This window comes from Thermobia domestica, chromosome 7, assembly GCF_964235325.1.
Source record: "Thermobia domestica chromosome 7, izTheDome1.hap1.1, whole genome shotgun sequence".
Taxonomy (NCBI): domain Eukaryota; kingdom Metazoa; phylum Arthropoda; class Insecta; order Zygentoma; family Lepismatidae; genus Thermobia; species Thermobia domestica.
Genome location: NC_137460.1, coordinates 71,311,231 through 71,337,388, shown reverse-complemented (window position 1 = coordinate 71,337,388; position 26,158 = coordinate 71,311,231). Strand labels below are relative to the sequence as shown.

General features: G+C 32.3%; 1 protein-coding gene across 5 annotated transcripts in view; it reads left to right on the top strand.

The window, feature by feature from the left end:
* The window catches only part of SLO2 (slowpoke 2), a 664,715-nt gene that overhangs the window by 580,872 nt on the left and 57,685 nt on the right, over positions 1–26,158 (top strand). For 4 of the 5 annotated variants that reach the window (XM_081764837.1, XM_081764838.1, XM_081764839.1 and 1 more), the window contains 3 exons: positions 9,407–9,651; positions 11,204–11,338; positions 17,253–17,430. In XM_081764837.1, coding sequence (XP_081620963.1) covers positions 9,407–9,651; positions 11,204–11,338; positions 17,253–17,430 — 558 coding nt within the window. The remainder of the gene's footprint in view (positions 1–9,406; positions 9,652–11,203; positions 11,339–17,252; positions 17,431–26,158) is intronic. The other variant, XM_081764841.1, reaches the window with a different exon arrangement.

Here is a 26,158-nt window from a genome sequence, read left to right as displayed (position 1 = left end):
AAATGGGGAAAAGGGGAATTTTTAATAATAAATTTTCCTTTCTCGAGTTGGCAACACTTTCTGCTGTGTAGGTGCAACACTGTGTAAAAGTCTTTATCAGTGGAATTGTGGTTCATTGTTTTGAGTTCCTTATTTGTTTGTGATTTTGCTGCAAGTGGAAGGACTGGAAGGTTATACATTGGAAGAATACAGCTCTTATATTGTTGGACAAAGATAAAAGTGGGTTCCTGGACATTACTCTTAGATTTTTTCCTCTAAAAAGTACTTGCGTGTGTATTGTGTGCAGTAAGTCACGCCAAGAAATTGCTTGAATGACCCTAACAGATCTTGTTACGTATGTAGTAGAGTGACTGTTAAATCCAATATTACATAGATGACACCGCTTGTGAAAAAAGCTTGTACTTTCAGGGCAAAGTCGGGAATCAGGATAAAAAATGGGCTCCACATGGGAGTTGTAAATCTTTTGCAGTAAATCTTTGGGAGTGGTTGAATGGGATATCCAAAGCAATGCCATTTGCCGTACGAATGGTGTGACGTGAGTCGAAAGACCATACGTCAGACTGTTATGTTTGTTTAACAAATGTAAGTGGAATAACATTAAAAACTAAGTCAATCGTATACCCAAATTTACCTTCCACTGTTCGACCTCTTCCACACAGCAAAGAGTTGCCTGTGCCTGTTCCACCGAGAAAATGGTCGTTGGATGATTCTGGTGAATGTGCTAATTCCATAGATCGTGATTCCGAAATTGAAGATCCTGTCTATACTGAAAAATAGTCGGAGCAGCAATTAATATATCAAAGTAAATTAAATGACCTTGTTAGGGATTTTCACTTGTCCAAGTTCCAGGCTGAACTACTAGCTTCGAGACTACAAGAGTGGAATCTTTTAGAGAAGAACATAAAAATAACTACATATCGCTTTCGCGGATGTGATCAAGTGAAGTTCTTCGACTCTCACGAAGGTTTGATGTTCTGTACAGATGTTTGTAGACTCATGTCTGCATTGAACATTGAATACGATGTGAATGTGACTTTTCCAAATTCAGTTTAAAAGCCGTGTAGCCGTGTCACATAATAGAAATACACCCTATTATTCCGGTTGTTTATGCTGAGGTGCGAAAGAAACACACAGAAATATGCTTTTACTTGAAAATCTTGAGTACGCGGAACATCCATGACACATTTGTGGTGATTTTAAAGTTCTTGGCCTGTTTTTGAGGATGCAATCGGAGTATAAGAAATATTGTTGTTTGTGTGTGTGTGTGTGTGTGTGTGTGTGTGAGAGAGAGAGAGAGAGAGTGAGTGAGTGAGTGTGAGAGTGAGTGAGTGAGTGAATGGGACACTAGGGCAGAAGATCAACCTACAACGTAAAACAATAGCCTGCAAAGAAGGTTTTGGCTCCTGGACAGAAAAGTAAATCTCTTGTCGAACCGCAGAATGTATACTTACAGCTACTACACATAAAGTTAGGATTAATGAAGATTTTCGTCAAGGGTCTACATAAAGATGGTGATGGCTTCCGTGCTGAAGGCACTATTTCCCCGCATCACAGATGAAAAACTTAAGGAAAGGATATTCGGTGGACCAGAAATAAGAAAAATGATGAAAGATCCACAATTTGACGAAACCCTGAGCAAAAGCAAGAGAAGAGCTTAGTTGCGCTGAAAAATGTGGTAAATTGTTTACTGGGAAACAGAAAATCTGAACAATATTCCCAAATTGTTGAAGGACTGATGGGTTGCAACATGTTCTTGAAACTTCATTCTTTCCACAGCTATTTGGATTATTTTCCCGAGAACTTAGGTGCAGTATCAGATGAACACGGTGAAAGATTTGATCAAACAATTCGTGTGCTGGAAGAAAGATACTCGGGGAAATGTGAGGAGGTCTCTATGCTAACTGACTATTGTTGGACCGTGCAAAGAGAACATGAGTGTGTGTACAAAAGGAAACGCCGATAAGCGCGTTTATCAGTTTTTGAAGCAAGGCAGTTTTCTTATTTTGTTTTAATAACAGAGAGCGGGAAAGTGCGTACAAAAGGCAATGCCGATAAGAACATTTTCTGAAGTAGTACAGTATTCTTATTTTATTTCACTCCTGTATGTTGTGTTTCACTAATTTTGTTTCAATACATATTTTATGTGCATTTTAAGTTAATGTTTATATTTAGGCCTTTAGCTTTGACTCATTGTAATGAACTATGAGATGAGTGAATAAATCTACTTCTCCCAGTTGTTCATCAAACATTCTCAGGCGGATGGACGCCCATAGGATCTTTCCCAAGGGAACAAACCCCTGAAAAGTAGGCAGTTTTGTCACAAAATTGTTCAAACTGTAAACACAATTGTATAAAAAGTTTTTCTAAATGACAATCCAGGGATCAAATGCCCCTTAAGGCACTCACGGTAAGGCATTAGTAGGGATTTGTATCTGCAAGGTGTCCTCTAAATTTCACATGGTTCCTTAAAAATTTAGACGGTCTTTATGAGCTCTGTAATGTTTAACCTAGCACATTATAATCATATTATATATTAAAATTTTAATAGGCTATTTCTCAGGATTGGAGGCTGGTACAGAATTTCCAGTTTTATCACTAATCAGCGTAAAAAGTTCTATAGTAATCAGTCATTATTTTCAGGAAAGAGAAAAAAAGTTGAAAATTTGTTACACAGTGAAATCGAACCCAAGTCTCCCTAGGCGAAAGCTATTGAAGAGAAAATAAAGAGAGGTGACATTATCAGATTTACCAATCACGAGTATCCTCAATCGGGGTTGTTGACTTCTTTTCTATTACAAATTCAGTAATCCAAAGGTTACAAAACTCCCGGTTAGAACAGATTAATTATATGAACATTAATTTCAGTATAAAAATAATTTCTATTCACTATCAGCATTACGGAACATATTAAGTTCGTAACCCGATGATTCACTATTTCCTTAGTGACCAGAGACGCAGTTACACAGAAAAAAAATGATATGTTAAATGTTAACTGTTTTAACAGACTTTCGGTCTTGTAAATTTCATTGAAATGTTAAATGTTACTCGTTATAACAGTTTTCTGGACTTGTAACATTAATAACATTGTGTTCTGGGACTTGTTTTAAACAGACTTTTTAAAAAATACATGAGTGAATTTTGAGATCATTATGTATGATGTACTTAGTTTCGGTACTGTTCGTATAAACATTTATATATGAAATTTGCATCTTTTTTCTACCAAAATTTTGCACATATCTTACCAAAATTTTCCCCCTGAAATTCATGGCTCTAGTTATGATAAATGCATATTTACAATTTCACTTTTAGACTTCATAAGTCAATCAGTATAGATGTCAATGTTACTCGTTCATTTAGTGATTCTATTATAGGTTACACTCATTCTTCACGTAGGTGACTTACTTAACATTTTAGTCAATACTTTTGTACAATAAGAAAAATTATGATAATTTTTTGTGTGGATATCTATTCGGTATGCTTATAATGGGAAGCTCGAAAGCAGTTCGTTGGAATCTATTTATTACTAAGTATTTTGTATAAAAATAACATCATATCACGATGTTCTTTGTTTAAGAATTATCCCAAAATTTTTATACATGAATAATAAATTTTCAGATCCAAGAATAGTTTCCTTGCTTGTAAATAAGATACCTTAGATATTTGGATTATATTTTATTTTTGGAAGTTTTTTTTTTCCTGGGTTCCATACAAGTCTTCTAATCAAGTATGGAGCAAAGATACATTTCATATACGATACGATATATTTCATATAATTTTTAGGTATAATTTCTATAATGCTTAATATTAATATAATAGATATAACAGTGATATAATTTATGATTTACTTAACCCTCTACTAATTTTTGGTTTGCCTCATTTATTATGCTTTCAATATGGATTCCAAATATAAACCTCGTAACGTATATTACATATAAATCATTTATAGTACTTATTAACGGTATTTCAATTTTGCTTACTGTGTATTGAAATTGCACTTGCTCCTTCCTTTTTTTTGAAACTCATGATTTTACATTTATCAATATTTACACCTAAGTATATTATTTTGGCACCACTTAATACCCACTGCATTTATGTCTTGTGGACGTTCATTACAATCACTGATTGAGTTTGTACACTTGTGAATTTTAAGATTGTAAGCACATAGCAATTTATAAGATTTTTTATGTCTTCAGGAAGATCGTTTGTAAATATTACAAATTTAAAGGCCGCAAATTTGACCCTTTTGAAATTACTGATGATTGAAAGTATTCAGCCAATTTTTATCCTTTATATACAACAAACTGCCTTCGATTTCTCAAATATGACTCAGATTGATTGACTGACAAATCGACCACAGACAAATTGAACTGACGAAGTTTTTCCATTCATACCCAGTGATGAACATAATCGAGTGCTTTCACAAAATCAATATAAATAGCATCCACTTGACTGTTTCATCTAATATATTTGCTTATAAATTGATGATAACTTAAGATATAGCACTGTCAACTTACGCTGGACGAATAATTTTTAATATGTTTGTAATGAAATGATTCAAACATCTCTGCATAAGTACTAAATGTCAGTGCAGGTCTGTAATTTTGATTGTATTTGTAATTATTAGATTTAGAAATATGGCAGACTTTCGTTTTTCTTATTTGTTGGAAATTTATAAGTGGTAATTGTATAGTTATATATCATTTTAATCCAATATAGGACGTAGGAAAGGAAGCAAAAACTGTTCGTCACATACCTCCATTTTATACTATCAGGCCATACTATTCCCCTTCCTTTTATTCTTTTATTTACTAATTCCTTCCATTTCAATTGTCGAGACTTTTAGTTGTGCAGTTTTCCACATAATTTGTTCCTATTGTTACTACTATATACAATAAATCCATTGTAAGTAAATTAAGGGCTTGAATCTTGTAAACAAAAAAGGAAATAAATAAAATAAATAAAGTCCATAGCTAAGAAGGCCCCTGTACATATTTCTACGAACATTTACAATGTGTCTCTGTATATACCTTCTATGAATTTATTGTATGCTATTATAATTCCTTTTTATTTATTTTTTCATAGTTTGTTAAATCCTTTATAGTAGAAAGCTATATTCCATTTATTTTCTTTTAATTGTTTTATGACAGTTTTTATTTTTCTAATTAAACTTTAGAAAAAATCATATAATGATAAAGTAAGTAATTTTTACTATTTGTAATTTTAGAAGAATACATTGATTAATAACATACTAATTACTTTTAATTTTTCTACTATCTTACCAACCCTACAATAACAATCAAGTAATGCCCAACTAACCAACTGAGAACCAAAATCAAGTTGCTTAAAGTTTATATGACTATAAAATTATATTATCCAAATTATCTGCTTATATTATCAAGTCCTGAGTCTACAACTTTTTTCTTATCAGATTTTTCACTGTTTTATACAGTGACATAAAGTTGCACAGCATTGATAACTAGTTGAAGTATTTAGAAAATTGAAATCTATGTCTGTGATTTCTGATAAGTTATAATCATCAAATAATAGAAAAGTGCAAGTGGCTAACATTTTAACAAACACATTCTAACATACGCTTTTTAATGCCTTTTCATATTGTTTTACTTTTAAATTAAGTACAAAATATACTACACAACATATATGATAATTTTATTAGTAACAATCTTAAATAATATACAGTCTGTGATTATTTCAGAGCAGTTTGTAGCAAGTTAGCTTTATTGTTATTTCAACAGGTCTATCAGAGTAATACTCTTCTTTCCTCCTGTTTACTCGTTTCCTTTAGATTTCGAACTAGTCTAAATATAAAATATCTATCAATGTAACTGTAGTTTTACTTTTATGTCATAGCTGCCACTTTCAGCTAGGTGTTGTAATTCCAACTACATTACAGGTGGCAAAATATTGTAATGAAAATTGTCAGTTTTTGTTTTCATTCCCCTCACATTATAACAAAAGATTCTTGAAAATATATTCGTGGGTTTGGGTTTTTCCCTTTGTTGTCTTTAGCTTCTTATGAATGACTGTTTATGAAGGTAAGCTCCACTTGTTTATCTTTACTTAACATATATCAGCAACATTTATGATTTGCTTGTCAAACGTTTCATATATTGCCATCAGTGATCAGATATCGTATCAGTATAGAATAACCTTGTGGTTATTGCAATAGGAATGTTTCAGACTTTTCTCGTGTTTATTAGATTAATCGTTATTTTGATTACTTATTGATGATATATTTCAGTAAGATTTACAGTAAAAGTCACTCTGCTAGGTAAAAGTAAATTTTAAAATTTGAAGTCACGACATTCGAGAATTTACGAATATCAATGAAAAAAAAATAGTATGATTTTGATATATTATTTATAACTAAAAGAGCAGTGTATATAGAAAATTACATATTTCTCAGTCTTAAACGACTGTTTCTATTTTAACGTTCCACGACTATGCCCTTTAGGCTAAGGAAGGCGATGATTAAGACAAGTGAATGATGGTGAAAGAATTGGTGAAATGATGAAGTGGGAGGAAACGGGAGATACGATGTTGTCCACCAAAACCTTACTTGGCTGGGGATCGAATCAGGGATCCACTCACTAGAAAGCGCTCTATCACTGAGCCACCATTCTCCTCTGTTTATAGATAGATAGATAATATAGTGTTAGTGTGTCCATTATCTAGAAAAGGAATAAAATTTTTAAGTTCTAATCTTAGTATTCAAAAATATTTTTAAGTAGTTATAGTTTGTATATCCTTGTCAGGAAAATAATGGTAATAATATAAATAACCCATAGTATTGTTTCATGATATGATACCTGTCCAAATTCAAAGGTTTTTAATGCATATCAAGATTGTTTCATAAATAATCATCGAAGTTTGTTAATTTCAACTGATATCATTCATCTAAAGCTTTAGCTACACAGCTGATAGAGAAATAAGTAATGGAAATAACTGTTCCATTCATTCAATTTTATTGAAAAAAAATACATTCAATGTAAATTACCATGAATTCAGTTTTTTAAAAAAAATCATCACTTTATAGTATGTTACATAAATCATTATCATAATGTCACTCTTTATTCTTGATTTACATATATAATCATACTTTTTAATATAAAAAAATAACAGTTCCTGAATTGACTCCCTGTTTTAGTATCCTGATTGTAAATAAATCAGCTTATCCTTCATGCAACAATGAAATTGTATTCGAAAAACGTTCGTTAGGTATCAGTTTTACTCAAAAATGGAAATGAGAGGAGTAGAAAGGGGGTACGCGAGAGTAAAAGTTCAAGAAAGAAAAAAGAACTGAAAATAATACCAGACTCACACGAAAATATAGACATAGAAAAAAACCTTCGTTTTGTTCTGTTTCGTTCCTTTCAAAACAGCCCGCATCTATTCTCATAATGTAGTTCGATCAGACTATCTGTGAATGACCGTTTCCTTAGTCCTGGAATCCCATTTCCAGCCCTAGTTTTATTCCAGATGAGTTGACAACTAATTTCTAAGGAAGATATTATAATAATACATTTTATACTGTGTGAGGTTTTCGCGAACGTAATATGGATCATTTTTAAATGAATTTCAATGTTCCATCTGTGTGCTTTTATTTATTTTATATCTATTCCACTGACATTTCAGAAACGTTTATTTTCTTGAAATATCAGCGATGTGATGATGTAAAATTAAATAAAATACAAATGAAACATCAAAAACGTTTTCAATTAAATAATAAATTTTGATCTAGAAAATTCAAGAAAAAACTAAAATTTTATAGAATTTTATTTCCTTTCGTCTTTGCATCAGTAAATAATGAAAATTCTTTCAAATGAGGAGTTAAATTTAGTTATACATTTTATGCATATTTAAATAAAATGTAAATATATGTTTTGTTATGACTTTGTTTAGTTCTAAAATAAAGAAGACAAAATTCATCCAAAAGATGTATATATTTGTACTTACTTAAGGAAATGAAATTTTGTTTCAGTTAGAATCATAAGAAGTGGATCACAAAAGTACTAAATTCTTGAAAAATTTGTAGTAAATCAAATTCTATAAATGTTGTATATAACAATTTCCGATACTCGTTTGTAACGAAATTATTGTTGTTTTATCCTACTGCAACTGTGTCCTTTATTATTTTTTACTACTGTAAAATCTCTGATTAAGCACTTTCGACTCATCTCAGTTGCAATGCCCTACACCGATCATTTTCCACTAAATACTTTGTGATATCACAGTTTGTGTCTCGTCATCTCAGTAGAGGGGCTGGAGCTAGCAGATAACATGACGCTGGTAAAAGACAGTGGTGAGAGATAATGTAGCTGTTGATGTTTTTGCAGGCATAGTTCTTGTGAATTCATGACTGCGCGTAAACTACTACACTTTCTCTTTTACGTAATTCCCTGGCCACTTTCCTCATTATGTTTCTGTTTGATTTTCTCAGATTGTAAAAATGCGCTCCTACATCATTTCTTCTCTTTCTTTTCTCATTATGATTATGTCTGCTTCTGTCAGACTGTAAACCTTCGCTCCTTGTAATTTCCTCTTCTCCTTTCGTCATTGTATTTCTGTCTGATTTTCTCAGATTGTAAAACTTCGCTCCTCGTCATTCCCTCTCCTCCTTTCGTTATTGTATTTCTATCTGATTTTTTTCAGATTGTAAACCTGTGCTCCTATGTCATACATCGGCCAGTGGAAATTACTTTTCTCTAGTGTTTTCCATGACAAAGATCCATATTCAAAATGAAATGAAATGAAATCTTTGAGTTTTACGTCCCACGGTTTGCCGGTTAGGCTAAAGGAGACGGTGATGATGAATAATGAATGAAATGGTGGAATGAAGAAAGTGGGAGGAAACGGGAGAACCCCGAGAAAACCCACGCACACGGTGTTTGTCCACCACAAAGTTCACTTGGCGGGGGCTGGGATCGAACCCGGGACCCCAAACACCAGAGGTGAACGCTCTACCACTGAGCCACCGCGGCCCCCGATCCATATTCAATTCCCGTTGAGAGTACGTTAGTTCGAATCTCACGTTGATCTGTTTTCTGTCTTTTGTAAGCTCATAGTGAAAAGGAACAATAAAATGTGATCGATGTTTTAAATAATAATAATAATAATAATAATAATAATAATAATAATAATAATAATAATAATAATAATAATAATAATAATAATAATAATAATACATATTGAGTCTTTTGAGCGTCAATATTTTATATTCAGAATACAAAAGATGAATAAAGAGACAGAAGATGGAGAGTGTCAACTCACCTGCTAGTAATTTATTCGCCGTTATTAGATCAGAATGTACATATATACTCAATGTATGATATATAATCCAATGTAAGCTATCCATATTAATCTCATTATTTTCTAAATCTTTTTTTAGGTGTGCGAACACTGTACTTATAGAAACGCAAAGGAGTACAACTGGCAGAATAAAACTATAATTCTAGCGGCCGACTACGCTTCAAACGGTATCTACAATTTTATCATTCCTTTAAGAGCTCACTTTCTTCAGAAGACTTCATTAAATCCCATAATTCTTCTTCTTGAACGACGTCCAGATATTGCCTTCCAAGATGCGCTTTCTTATTTTCCTTTAGTCTATTGGATGCTTGGCTCGATAGATTGGTAAGTAACAGACAGAGGTTATTATAATAATTAAAAATAGTTTATATGTTGTGCTTCTTGTTACATTTGAGTTCTCATATATATATATATATATATATATATATATATATATATATATATATATATATATATATATATAGCGGCTAACTACTCTTAGAGCTGGACCGAGTTTAATGATTTTTAATATATGTGTGGACCATGATCTAACGTAGGTTTTATAATATTAGTTTTCCCAAAGGGAGTTGGTGGGGAGTTCAATTAATGTAAGCAAAAAATATAGTATCTCACGAGCCCTTCAAGTTAGAAAAATGAAACTTGGTATATGAACTAGAAATGCCCCAGCGTTTCTCAAAATTTTGTATTTTAATTAAAGGGGGAGCATTTTTATAGTGTATATAAATGTATGTATGTTGCAACATAACTGGAACACTGGAGCAATTTCAACCGAACTCGGTGGTTACTAAGCTGATTGGTGACAGTCCAAATGACATTTATTCCCAAGTTTATTCAAGAACAGGCAATGTTAACTGGTTCGAGAATTGACAGGAGCAACGCCGAAGACGTTTCTCATACATCTATATATTTATATAAATGAATGTATGTTTGTATATATATATCTCCGCCATTACTAGGGAACGCCTAGAATAATTTCAACCAAACTTGCTGTGAGAGTGAGACTCCCCTTGTGGGTGGTGTAGGAACTTGGTGGAATGTAAACATAATAGAAAACTACTGATATTTGTATTGTTTTTATAGTTTTAGGGATCACTGAGCTGAATAGTAACACTTCTGATGCGGTTTAAGTTCAAGTAGAGGCCCCATCGGTATGGGGTGAAAACTAATGAACAATAAAATGTTAAAAATAACCGAGATTAGTGTCGAATCCATAGTTTTCGTGGTCATGGGGAAAACAGCTGACCCGTTTAGAATGACATTTGGAACATACTACGCATTTCAAGGGTATCAGTTAGTTAATGTGCATTTTCTCAACACAAGCCTTTATTCAGTTCACCTTCACTACCCGGGGCATCTCATATTTGTTATTTAAATAATTTGCAATTGAGAATTTAAAAAAGTAAATAGTACGTTATTAAAATGAACATGTACCAGACTAGTCATTTTTATAAAAACTTAAATAAGAAACATATGTAAAATAAGAACATGAAAATGACTTCGAAACTTTGAGGTGGTCAGCTCGTCAAGGACAACATTGAGGTGCTGAAAGTGGCTGAGTCCCCAGGTTTCAGCTCTTATGTTTTCAACATTAGTACTTGTGGAAAAATGGTTAAGAAACTTTCCATAAATGTTAATTTTAAAGTTAAAGAAATTATTAAAAGAAAGAAAACACAAGAAGTCTGACATTGTTATTAATAGATTATGATTTGTAACTTGCAGGAATCTATGTATCATTTCATTGTAAATTATACCTGTTTTAAAATTTCTATTTCATTATCTTTTCACTTGATGACTTTTGTACTTATTTGATGTAGTACATGTTTTATATATAAGGCATAAATAAATGTCTGGACATGTAGTTTGTCTTTTCTTACAGTCTGGATGATCTTCTACGAGCTGGAATTACGCTTGCAGAAAATGTAGTTGTTGTAAATAAAGAACTGTCCAATTCTGCTGAAGAGGATACGTTAGCAGACTGCAATACTATTGTAGCCGTCCAGACCATGTTTAAGTAAGTTTTGATATCTTTATTTTCTAAATGAAGCATTCCTTGTATTTCATAGTGATTAATTTATGTGCAATTTAGGACAAAAGTCTGGTCTTGAAGAAGATAAAGAAATAAGTATGTTCGTGTGATTGCACATAAAATTTTACTTTACAGAAAATGACAGTATTTTTTTTTTCTTTCTTGCTATTCATATATCATTATAGTGTCTTTTTTATATTATTTCATGTAAGGTTTTTACGAAGAACTGTAAAGTGGGTTTTTCCTTTTAAAATATTATTCACAGTGAATTTTAAAAAAGCTATTATGAGCTTGAATATTCTTCATATGGATAATAATTATTAGTGAATAGAACTAAAAGAATCTACCAATCACACTTTCCTTTTCATTAAGGTTAATGAATGATTTAGTGAATAATACGGTTGCCAGATTAAGCTGAAAACAAGACCCGTAAACCAGTGCATTTGTGTACTTGAGAACTAAATTTGTAATTGATGATTTTTGCAGGTTGACTGCATTATCATCGTTATTTCTAACACTTATAACCAATATTACTAACTGCTAACATCACCATTACTACTAACCAGTCTACTGTACCGAACTAGATGAAAATAAATTAGTAATTATAAACGTTTACCTTGCATTACTAACTGCTAACATCACCATTACTACTAGCCAAAGTCTACTGTACCGAAATACATGAAAATAAATTAGTAATTATAGACGTTTATCTTATATTACTAACTACTAACATTACCGTTACTACTAACCAAAATCTATTGTACCGAACTAGATGAAAATAAATTAGCAATTATAGACATTTACCTTATTATTCATATCTTTTTCGATGTCCTCGCTGCATCAAGTAGAAGAATAGTCACTTTGTGGAAATATTGACAAGTCATTTATAATTCTTCTGAACATAAATTTCCGTTATGTTCTATTGACAATCTGTTTCCATTACCTGATCATAAAGCTTTCACTACTCTGAACATTCGTTTGACATGTGCGTTACTGACTGGTATACAGAGAAGGTACTACATTATTTTAAACAGGTCTGATGCATCTGCTTTCCCTCGAAAAATGTACTCCATACGTAATTTACAATAGTTCATTATCCTTCCTTATCAAGTATTGATACTACAGATTTCAAAATATAAAACTCACTATACATTTCATTTCCATAGAAACTAATTTTAATAAATTTCATCCCCACCTCTATTAAGTAATTGAATAAAAACAATGTTGCTGCCATGCGATAACACATGCACAACAATGTAAAGAATGTAAATTTAATCTTTTGTTACAATAAAAATAACTCTGTAATTACTAAGTACAATATATAAGGCATAAATTTCATATAGATACTTAACAATTTAATGGAAACACCTAGAATTGGAAAGGAAGTCAGATGCCTGGTTTGGCAACGGTCAGGCGGCGATCGCATCGCCGGGCTGTTGGTGGTGGTGTGTTAGGACAAGCTCTGTACTATGTGAGGAGCCGTATAACAGCAATGTGTAGTGAACTGAGCAGACGATGATAGTGCAAAATGGACGACTTCTCTGATTTCCAAAGAGGGTAAATGGTTGGCGTTCGGTTACATGGTATGAGCGTGACGAAAATGACAAGTATGTTGGTTTTGTCACAAGGGACATTGTTCAAGGTGATGATGGCCTAAAAAAAATTAAAAAGTGAAATCAAAACTACATCGGCGAAAAGGAACATGGGCTGCAAGATAATCCTCCGTGACAGGTCCAGCTGAGCACTAAAGCAGATTGTCACTCAGAACCGTTGTGCGATTGCGATCCAAGTGACTGAAAAACTCAAGCAGTACCTCGTATGTGGACAATCGTAGTCCGCTAATCATAAATATAACACATACGAGGTCGGGTTGCACAGACGAATACGCTGATAAGGGACCATTACGTTTAGCATGACACTAATGGTGGTGCGAACATACAACATGGAGACAATTGATGATTGAAAATGTGTGATATAGTCGGATAAAACATCGATCACCTTGTTTCAAAGCACATGCTGTGTTTGTGTGGCGGACAACCAAAGAAGCACATGATCCACAGTGTCCCTGCCAACCGTGAAACGTGACGGAACAATATCCTGGTTTTCAGTAAGTAGCGCTTACCAGTAGCGCCCCTGTCCGTGATTATGTCCGTATTTTAGGGAACTAACTACATCCTATGGTTTAGATGTTTCTGGGCAATGACATATTCCACCATTCATACAGTTGGAACTGTGATTTGAGGAATATCGGGATAAACTTGAACATCTCCCTTTGTTTCTCAATCCCCGAACTTGAACACAATTGAACATCTGTGGTCTGTTTTAGAGACACGGATCCTGCGCAGATTACCGCCTCCATCTTCTCTCACGGAACTAAATGACACAATGTGCGGAATGGTGTAATATTCCGCTTGCTACCATTCACAACCTCTATGATTTCATCCAGGGGTAAAAATGAATCTCAAAAAGCTATAGCAGGGCCAGCAAGAGAAGGTCTCTGACGGATCGCAGTGACGTTGTCACTACTCACATGTCAAGGTTTTTTCCGGTGCAACTATAGTGGCAATTTAATTAATGGTGTAAGACAGTGTGACTATGGTTGGTAAACCTAGTACCAAAGTAGGGGCTGCATTGTCCCTCCGCATGTGGTAAGAAATGTCAGAGACCATCTCTTGTTGGCCCTGCTATGGGGGGACGAATGACGTCACGCCGTCCCCCATGCCTATCTTTGCTCATTGTTAGTGTTTTAAGAAGTGGACGGACGCCATAGATATTTTTGGAAGTGTAAGAATGGCGTTTTCCCACACTCACTTTTACCCCTGATTTATTCTCAAATTGCATCAGAACTGTTCCGAGGGCAAAAGGCAGTTCAACGTCATATTAATCTGACTAGATGTACTCTTTTCAGATGTTTTCCATTAAATTGGTAAATATATGTACACAATTAATTATGGGTAATTTAATATTTAAGCCCATAGATGTAGGTCGTTAGCCCGTACACGCATTGAATGCATTTCGAATTTGGAGACTCAAGGTGGTTCCCGAAGATCTGACAAACATAGTGGGTGGGGATCTGATGGGAATTCAGTAAAGCATAGAAGCAAGTAATATATGTACTATTTTTTAAATTCTCGTAATGCTCTGCGCGACAATATATTAGTTACTACTTATGTTGTTGGTTGATTTTACAACTAAATTATATTTCAACAGTACAGTACAAGAATTAATCCTGTTGCTTACAGTATTACTGCTGGTACGAGGAACAAGTCAAATTTCCGTAAGAACGTTATATTTTGTTTGCTATCTTCTAGATCAGTGGTCGCCAAACTTAGGAAGCTTCTCATCTACCGTACCGTTTTCTAAATCCTACTGTGAGCTATCAACCGAAAGAACTAGCAACTTTTTTTTAAAAAAAAAATACATTTGTTTATTACCTATAAACTTACATTTCTAGTAAATACGAAATCAAACTAGCCAAGTTAGTAAATATCTAATATGCACGCGAGAAACATAACGTGCACAACCCCACACAAATGAAATGAAATGAAATCGTTGAGTTTTACGTCCCACAGTTATGCCGTCTAGGCTAAAGGAGACAGTGATAATGATAAATTAAGTAAATGGTGGAATGAAGGAAGTGGGAGGACACGGAAGAACCCCTAGGAAACCCACGCACACGGTATTTGTCCACCACAAAGCACAACCCCCACGTGTATACAATCAACTGTGAGATGAGACTGACAATGGCAGTTGCGTGGGAAAAATAAGCAGTTGTGGTCGTCAGCTCCCCCCCCCCCCTATCGTTAGCGTCAACAACTCAGTAGAGGAATCAAGGTTAGCCAACCGGAGCGTTAACGCGATCTACCGAAAATGTCCACGAGAGCTAGTAGTTCGCGATCGGCGGTTTGGCAATCACTGTTCTAGATCTAGAATAATCATATTTCGTAAATTTCAATACTTAGATCAATCCAATAAGCAAATATTAGTTTTAATTTTTGCAACCCAGAGGAAAATATGGCTAACAATACTTTAAATATATATATATATATATATATATATATATATATATATATATATATATATATATATATATATATATATATATATATATATATATATATATTGTATTGTTAGCCATATTCTTATCTTCTTAGTGTAACACGTAGAAGTGCCCTCCAGAATTTTACTCGAGGAAGGAGAAAATTAAAATTCTACTTTATGGTCATAAACATATTAAGTAACTGAGTTACGAATAAACTTATTTCTTTAATTTGTCAGAAAATTTTAAATATTATTAGCGTTAATTGAAAATAATAGTTTTAATGAGCATCACTGTGAAATATGTTAATGTCATTAATAGGTAGTATACATTAATTGAAATGGGAATCCAACGAAGAAAGTCTAAAAATAAGACCATGCAAGAAATGCTCTTTACTCTTTAATCAAAAGTCTTGTTATATTCTACTCAATGCTGTGGTGAATTTGCTGTGAATTTCAAACAAGCCTATAAGTAGTGATGCTACGCATTGTAGAATTATTCTCCTTCTCTACACCAAATTGTATGTTACCTTTTATATTTATCTTCAAAATTGTTTTGTATGCGTATGCTCAAACTTACAATATAAAAAGTGGATTTGCCTCTCTTTCACCCCGTCCCCCTTTTTCTTCATGAATTGCAGCGCTAAACAATAGGCTTGCTTCGAAAGGTTGGGGATAGGTGCACTCATGTCCAAAATGATTGTCGCATATCTATAACTGTCTTCTTGTAAGAATATAATTTGATCATGATTTTGCAGGGTACTTTTAATGTGATACTATATGTATAATCGGGAAATGTATATTTATGATAAATTTTATAGGAAAAGAATTATAAATACGAAAATTAGAATGAGTAAAACAAAATGTTGCTAAATGGATAAGGAAGTTTTATTTTCGTTTCATTGTTCTTATTTACTGTTCTTTTGACATGAAATTTACCGCACACACGTCTTTGCTAATTATACACATACTAACATTATAAGAACTACCGGGCGAATTCGTTATCAAATTATATTCCTACAACGACATATTTATAGACATGCATCAATAATTTTGGACATGAGTGTACATACCGAGTTATATTAAAATGGGATCAGTTTTGCGAGAGTTATTGTGGAACAGACAGTCAAACAAATGGATAAGTACAACAAACTGATCTTATCAAATGGTAAAATCTCGATATGCTCACTTCAAATTACAGGAAAAATTGATAATTTAGTAGCTATAACTACAAAAAAGCTAAAGGAAGAGAGAATAAAAACAAATTAATAACTACCTATGCAAGCATTGGATTTATAAACGAAATTATGTATTCATTTAAATATATTTACATATTAATTTATGTACATATTCATCTATGTATGGGAGTGGTATCAATATTTAACTAACGTTGTTTGTGAAAATAAGATTTTTTTAAAATTTTTTTCCGCATTATGTATACTCATAATTCTGCTACCTAGTTTAAATTATTTTCCTTTTTCCGTGTGGGTGGTGTCATCAATAGTCTAGATCGTCTCGATAAGTGACGTAACACTTTTTTTCTGGAGACAAAATGTTAAGAACCTAATCTTGATTCTTTTAACTTCAGATTTGGGCTTTATGTACATTTTATCATTTTCTGTGTATATACGTAATCAGTAAATTTGTATCTTTCCTTTTTTCCTATCGATTGGTGACTAGCTCCTTTTTAAAAGGAACTGGTAGTGTAACTGTTTTTTCAGTAAGCTAAATAAATGTGCACATGAACATGAATATACAAAATTCTGTTTTGACACGTGCTTGATTTTCGTTTCATCAATTTGTGTAAAAAGATTTTTTTCAAAGGAAAAATAAATAAATATATTATTTTGACTCTTTACAGGTTCTTCCCTAGTATCAAAAGCATCACGGAACTATCCCAGTCCTCAAATATGAGGTTTATGCAGTTTCGAGCCCATGACAAATACGCCCTTCATCTCTCCAAAATGGAAAAGGTACTGGGATTTACAGAGCAGATCCTCCTCACTGCTGATGATGGGGCTGAAAGAGTGCTTGTGCTGGTAACCCCCCTTCATTCACGTTTACTTCTTCCATTTCACCTCTGTCTCACTAAAATTTATTCTCTTTTTTTTCCTCCTTTCGCTTTAAGAAAAAAAAAGTTTAGAGAAAAGAAAAGAAAAATTAGAAAACTGAAAATGAAAAAGCTAAATTTATTTTCTCCCAGGATGCTCATTGCCATGCTTTGTCTCCAAGCCCAGCCCCAAACTTCAGCATATTCTTTTTTCTCTCGCATTTTAGTAGTAATGATAGTAGCCTTGTTATAGAAAAGAAAGTATTTGATTGTCTATTATTTTTTTATATGCGTATTTGCAGTATTCTTCTTATTCATAAAAAGAAAAGAGGTTAGATATTTCTATCAAAATGTATGAACTTGGTAGATATATTAGAATATTACTATGATTATGGTTAATTACAGATGCATGTTACTTTCCTAGGTCTCCATGTAGAAGTAGATATTAGTCGTAAATAACTACTGATTTTATACAACTAACACAATGAGCGTACGAAACCGTAAGAAACTACTTCAAACTATCCACTGAAGACTACATAAATTAACGTGTAAAAGCATTAAGAAAATTATTTATAATTTTTTAAAATGATATTTACTTTCTAAAATACTAATCATTTAAATAAAACATACGAAAATATCTAATGAAACACACAATTATGCGTATATTAATAACAAAAAATATCAATTTCTTCGGAAGATTTCACTAAGGTAAAGTATTGTTAGTATAGATGTAATTTTATATTAGCTCAATACTGCAGTATTCTTCGGGAAATGTGTTGCAGGGGTAGTCTGTAGAGTTAGATTACTTAAATATATTCATAATGTGTGTCTAAAATAAGTAATATTAAATTATACTAATATTTTGTGAGTAGGCTATGAAGATATTAATAATTCACACCTTTCAAATTTTCAAACAATGTTACACGATACAAATATAAATGCAGTACAAGTATCAAAATATATAACGAGTGATTATAGTTTTTTTTATCTAGACCAGTGATTCTCAAAGTGAACTTTGCAAAAACACAGGGCTAACATAAAATTCTTGGTAAAGTAAAATTTGTTGTTTTCATATGAAAAATACTTTCTCTTACATTTTTTTCCTTACAAAAGAGAAAGTGATGGGTTACTTTTGGTTCACACTGTGCAATTATGAGTACTAGTAGTTATTTTAATAGTTTCTAGAAATACTGCATATTGGAAATCGAAGATTTATTTCTGACGATAGTTGTAGTGTATTCTCTTAAACAACATCAACGTTTTTTAACAATATTTCAAATGTAATCAATGATGTACATACCCAGCTTGTTTGCAAAACGTTCTCAAATTCAAACAGAATTCCTGAGCTGAATAACTACAACGGATTTTTCATTTATATCATTCTGTGTACATCAGAAATACTAAGTTTGTTTTTTAATATACTCGCAGCTTAAAATGAATTATTCAGTTTACTTTTATTTTTTCTTTATTCAGTTTCGTATTATACCTATTAGCTGAAGTACTCGGAGTTGCTTAAAAAGACCTAAATAGTCTCTATTCTCCCAGAAATTGATGTATTTATATCCATATGCCCTCTTAAAGCAAAACTTCACCGAGATATTGCAACGTTGCTTATAAAATACCATTATTTAAAGGTACGAAAAGTTCATTTTGTCCACGATAATGATGTTGTATTGATACACTTGTTCTTAATCCACACGGCACACAGTGGTTCAATTTTCAAAAACGTGGTCATAAGTCGAAAACGTAAATTCAATCTTTCGAAAATTCAGTGTATACAGGTTTTTTTTTCATTGTTGATGTCGAATTTTATATTGTTTTTCAAAATAAGTAAAAACGAAAACAAAATGACGGATCTAATATAGTGAATAAAATGAAAAAATAAATGATTGATATAATAATTTGTATTCGGGGGTGCACGAGGTCGATGAATTAGATTTTCAAATCACTTTTTGAAAACATAAGTTACTGGATTCAATATCGCGGTCTTAAATAAAAATAATTCAATTTCAAGAAAAATCGTTATTGAGAGGTTTTCCAAGTCTCTGATTCTGAATTTTAAATAAATTAATGACAAAATAAATTTATTACCACATTTTATTGAATATTTTTATTCATTTTACATCAGAGAAGAAGGAAGCTTGCAATGCGCACTCGAAACCAAATTTACATATCACCGCAGAAGAATTTGGATCAAACAAAATGGAGCAAGCAGATACAGCTACTTTATATGAAAATCGATTTAAAAATTCGGGAAAATAGTTTCAGAGTGTGAAATTTATTTATTTAGTTAAAATGTACATGTGCTGATAATAATGATAAATGTGTAATAGATTATATAAATCAAATGTTTATTATAGGGCCAGCATTTTAGCAACTATTAGGAAATATGTCCTTATAAGTGCTACAAATAAAATTCCACTTAAAAATTAATATGTATTGTTCTTTCGCAACTGGAAATCTGACGTATTCTAAACCTGTCAAACTATAATTCAGAAGATACGTTGCATGTTCGATTTTGTACACATGAGAATTCTATTGCTTTACTAGTTTAAAAAGATTAACTTCTCATAATTGAAAGAATTCTTACGAAACAACTTCTAAAAAGAAAGGAAATTATTTAGCTAAATACAGAAATTAAATCGTGTATTAATTAGGATAATCCTTTTTCACAGCAAACTATATATGGGCATTTAAAAAAGTTTGCAGTGAACTTCTAGTGACAACTGACATGGATTAATTTACAATTTTGTTAATAGTCGTTTGTATAATCGGTTTTCAATAATTATGTAATTCTCAAATTTTAAATAAAATAAATTTCGCATTTTCATACAAGGTTATGTTTAGGTGTTTACACGTATAGTTTATAAAATACTAAATTGTTATTTTCTATACATGCAATGTTAATATACACATCAAATCCAAAGTAGGGCAATAGTCTTACATGCTTACTACAAATATAACATACATCACTACTTTACTCTAATATTAGCCCATACACAATTAAAAATTTCGTGTGCTATATTCCTATTCTATAATTCACATTTAATACTTATGATCAAACATTGATATTATCAAACCACAACATAGCCATCTTCTCCGGGCTACTAAGCATGCGTCTGTACCAAAATCAATATAGGAAAGTTATCAAGTATAAATATTTTGTGAATTATTTTTGTCAACACCAACAACGAACAATTCTAAATAAAATAAAAGTAATCATTAAATGTACTTGTTTCATTGATATTTATTTGCTGTGACTATATATACAATAACGAGTATTATTTTTAAGGTACAAAACTGTTTTGAAGAATTTTGTCAATATTATAAATTTGAGGTCATTGAATTGGGGAAAAAAAGTAACGTTTTATTCATCAAGACTCTTTCATTTTGCCAAAATATTAATAATTTAGATATGTAGTAAAATGTTGCGCTAGGCTCGGAAATACAGCTATTTCACTCCATGGAAGGAGGAACTAAAATAAAATAGTCACGTATCATATTCATTGTCTTTTCCATGCTCTCAAAATTCAACTTTTACATAGTAAAAGTAATTTAAACTGTACTATTAAAATCTCCCAAACTAGTTTACCTTAATTTTGAACAATCTTTCAACCAAAATAATGTTTCAGCTTACAGTACTCTCCAAGATTTATTGTTCAACAAGCATAGGAAACAAGTTGTCACTGATTAAATCTTAGCCTATCTGCGCACACGAATTTAGTGTTACTTTTACATTTGAAATATTCTCCAAATTATTTTATTTAATAGATTACGTTACGGAAATTACGTAACACTGACTTCCATTTAAAGCCACCATCGAGTACCTACTTTTAACCCCAGACGTTCAGCAAATTAGGGGTTCACACACCTGTTTCCGTAGCCGCCTATTTGTAATAATCATCGAAGTTAAGTTTCAGAATCAATAATTTCGAAAATATTTATCCCAATTAACACAATTGAATATTTAGAATACTACAATACTAAGATAATATAAATTCACAGAATTCAAAAGAATTTTCCTAAATATATGAATGGGGTAACGAACCCGATCATTGGTATCACTACATCCACATATAAGCTAGCTAAATAATGACAGGATTAACTAATTGACATAAACGAAAACTTGCAAAAAATTAAGTAATTATTATCAATATACTAAATTTGCAACAAAATGTAATATTATTTAAAAAAAATAACACTATAGGAGAAATTAATGAGATTCCTACAAGTGGTATCTCGTGGGACTTCTGCATATTTTAATGTTTGCGATTTAAACTGAAATGAATAAGAAAACATTGTAAATGTAATTACAGTATTTTTTAAATTTTATTTATATAGTTAAAATTTACTCACTTTTAGTCGTTGACACAATTTGAAATAAATATACCAACTGCAAACACAAGAAAATGGAACGTGATTGTAAACTTACTAGCATTCTTAGCGAGATTTAATGTAATTAGTTCGATGCTTAGATTGAAATCGATTTCGATTGCCAGATATATGCATCTGGCCCTCAAGAACTCTCATTTCTAACGGTACAGCTACCAACCTAAATATTTAAGGTATTAAAAGAAACCTAAATATTTAAGGTTTCGAATAGAAACTTTGATTTAGGAAGTTTTAGCCACGTTTCTAGTAATCAGGACCACTGTGAAGCATTCGAGAAAAATTCCGAATAGGCTACGTTCTCTTCCCTATAGTTACTTTCAATTACGATACTTTCAATTCACTTATTCAAGTATAGAAACATGTCAAACAACGGTGTTGCTTTATGTATGGGACAAACAAACAAGCAAACGTTTGGGTTTATATATTTGGTCTAGGAATTAATTCGTGCGGTTGGTACGCACACATTGAAGCTGTAGTACAAACACAAAATACATAAATACCTTAAGAAAAATATTGTCCATCGCTAGCCACCACTTTCGCCCATCTGTCAGGCAATGTACGGATTCCGTGGCGAAAGAAGTCCTCATCCTTGGAAGCGATCCAGTCAGAGACCCATGTTTCGATATCTTCTGAAGAAGTAAACCGCTGTCCAATCAAATCGTTGTTCATGCAATCGAACAAGTAGTAGTCCGAAGGAGCAACGTCTGGTGAATACGGCGGGTGGGGTAAAACTTCCCATCCGACATTTTCTAAATAGGTTTTGACCGGTTTTGCGACATGTGGGCGAGCGTTATCATGTTGAACAATAAGTTTATCATGTCTGTTCTCCCATTCTGGTCGTGTTCTGGCCAGAGCTTGCTTCAAACGCATTAATTGTCGTCGATAACGTTCTCCATTCATAGTTTCACCCGGTTGCAGCAGCTCATAGTACACCACACCTTTCATATCCCACCATATGCACAGCATAACCTTTGCACAGTGAATATCTCGTTTTGGTTGTGATGGACCTGGTTCACCTGGTTTCACCCAGGCCTTTTTTCGTTTAGGGTTCTCGTAATGGATCCACTTCTCATCACCCGTAATAATTCGATGCAGAAATCCCTTTCTGCTCTGTCGTTGAAGCAGCAATTCGCAAATGGTTTTTCGTCTTTCAACGTCTCTGTCTTTCAATTCATGTGGAACCCAATGTGACATCTTTTGAATCATTCCCATGGCTTTCAAGCGTTTGGAGACTGTTGTTTGATCAACGCCTAATGCTGCTGCAAGTTGTTCCTGCGTTTGACACGAATCCTGCTCGAGCAATGCTGTCAATCCTTCGTCTTGAATTTTCTTTTGGCTGTCCAGCTCGCTCTTGGTCTGCCAAGCCGAAATCACCACTTCTAAACCGTGCAAACCACTTCTGACACGTTCGCTCAGCTAGAGCATGGTCACCATACACTTCCACCAAAATACGATGACTTTCAGTCGCACTTTTCTGCATGTTAAAGTAATGCAGCAGGGCACCCCGCAAAAACACTTTATCAGGCACAAATTGCGCCATGTTCACTTAACTACAAACTGGTGTTGTTGACGCTTTAATCCACTGCCCTATACTACGAACGATACGCGATGACAGGGGTTTGCAACACATGTGTGGATACACGGAACTGTGGGACGCTCCGTTCGTTGCGCCATCTCTTGTCCACCCGCACGAATTAATTCCTAGACCAAATACAAGATAAGCAGTTGGTTTTACCTTAATTAAATTCCTTCCAACTGTACCTTAATTACAAACTGTATTACTATATACTTGTCCTTCCAACCGTCGATTATAAATAAACTGTGTACAAGTAATACAGTCAGATAAATGGAATGTCAAGAAATTCTTAGTATAAAATTCTATCGTAAATGTATTTTATTAATCACCCACATACTGGTTTTTTACTTATTCAATGCTGTAATTACTAGGATTGCACAAAATAGTTTTCCCATAGTATGAAGCTATTCTACTGCCAAGTTCAAGGAAGAATTACTGATCTAGACAATTGCTGTTTAACAAGTTAACTCAAACCGTTTGGACACTAAGTTATAAATATAAGTAATAATTTTAAAGTCTAAAGTTTAATTAAACATAACATAATAATAACTTGATAATTTAAATTTTATACATTAATAGTTTGTTTACAACTAAAAATAATAAATAAAAATATAATGAATAATTATGGTTTAATCGGGGCGTTAAGTGCGAGGCTATTTGTACCTGTCACGAATAAGTACAATATGTTAATCGAAAATTATCTATAACTCAATACTATTATCCTTTCACCAGAATTACCTTAAAATTTGATATGATATATATTACCTTTTAAATGAGATTTTCTTAGTCGATTATAAAGTATTGTAAGTAAGACTTCAAATACTGTATGACTTAGTTCTCATCGACTTGCTAATATTATCTAACAACACTATTCTTACAATATCCTATATTAAAGCAAATGAGTTTTTTTTTTTTTTTTTTTTTTTTTTTTTGTAAAGAATGGTGAATCAACTGGTACAATCAGTACAATTAAAATTTATATGTGTATAATAGGATGTTCTAAAAATAGCGCCCACGGCCTACAAAGCACTATTCGACAAGTCAAAATAAAGCGAATAATACATATAATTTTCCTACTTTCATGCTTATATATTTTTTTTATACCTTTTGAGTCCTCGTCTGGAGACGCAAATTGCATTATGTAACAATGTCACAGATAAAGAATCATAAAGTAGATCTACCAATCCATCAAATAGTCACATCGATTTTATCCAGATGACAGTTGAAGTCGATAGAGATTGGCACTAGTACCACTTATTAAAGTAACAATCGATTTAGTTACTTCATGGATTCGTAGGGCAATACTAATAGTTCCAAGTTAATCTAGAGCGTTTTCACATTGTGAAATTTTTAATTCTCTATAGGGCTTGAAGGAAGCCCTGAAGGGTATAGCATTATATTTTTACTTGACCTGAAGAATAACCCTCTGTTGTCCGTGGGTGCAATTTTTAGAACACCTGGTATATATATATATATATAAGTTAAATATTTATTGATGTTAATTTTCTTAACTTGGGTTTTCTTCCCTATTCGTGCGTCATAATAATGTAATTCCAACATAGAAAAAATGTTATAAAATGATTATAAAGATAAATAAAAAATAAATTGGAAATTTAATTTTCTTGTACTATAGATTGTACAATCCGCGGCAAGAAACCTGCAACATGAGCATATAAGTTTATTGTGAAATGACGAAGTCTTTTGCTCCAAAATAAGTGTGCACGAGAGGAGGGCAAGGTTTATCCTGGCGTGATTCGTTCCACTTAGACGTTATGTTCATTCCCTGTGCTGTTAGGTGTAGTTCCACAATAAACCTTTATCCTCATGTTGCAGGTTTTTTGCCGCGGATTGTACACTCATCTCAAGAAAGTACCTTTAAACAGACTAAATATTCTTTGATAAAGTACTCTTCAGTTCAATCCTTTTCCCGCTTTTATTGGTTTTCATTATCTGCTTTTAAACTTACTAAATATTCTTTGATAAAGTACTCTTCAGTTCAATCCTTTTCCCGCTTTTATTGGTTTTCATTACCTGCTTTTAAACTTGGGAATAACTATCTCTAATGTATCAAAACAATGTAACTTTTTGTTTTAAAAATACATTTGTAAGCTAGACTAACAAGTGTTATTATAACAAATATACCATTGTAATTTTTCATGCATTTTTAGTAGAAATATTGTTACTAACATTTGAGTTTCTTTTTTTGAAAAAAAGTAAAAAAAAAAATCATTATCTTTATTTCTTTCAGAGTTTCACAAAACAACGAATGGTAGAAAAAGTTACATAATGTAACATGAGAATGTGCTTTTTGTATAATGTGGTATGATCTAACTTGCATGAACTTGGAGTATTGGCTTCGCAATTAATGCAATATATTTTTTTAAATTACTCTTTTAATGATATTTTATATTTATTATTATTATTATTACAATTTAGTACTTTTTATAGAATTTAGTTGGTTAATGAATTTTTTTAACTTTCTAATGAGTTGCTATCAGAAAGTAATATGTTAACGTATGTTTTTGTTTCCTGCACGCTTTCTACTCTTATTCATAAGTATATAGTCTTAGTTCTTTTGTGAATATAATTATTACTATTCTTATTTCTATTAGCACTATTAATTAATTTATTTATAACTATACTTATTAATGGACAAAATAATCTACTTAAACGTAGGAATAAATAGAAGCAGAAGGTATTCGACTTAGAAGATACTGTAGTAAAATGTGAAAAATACACCATACTGTAT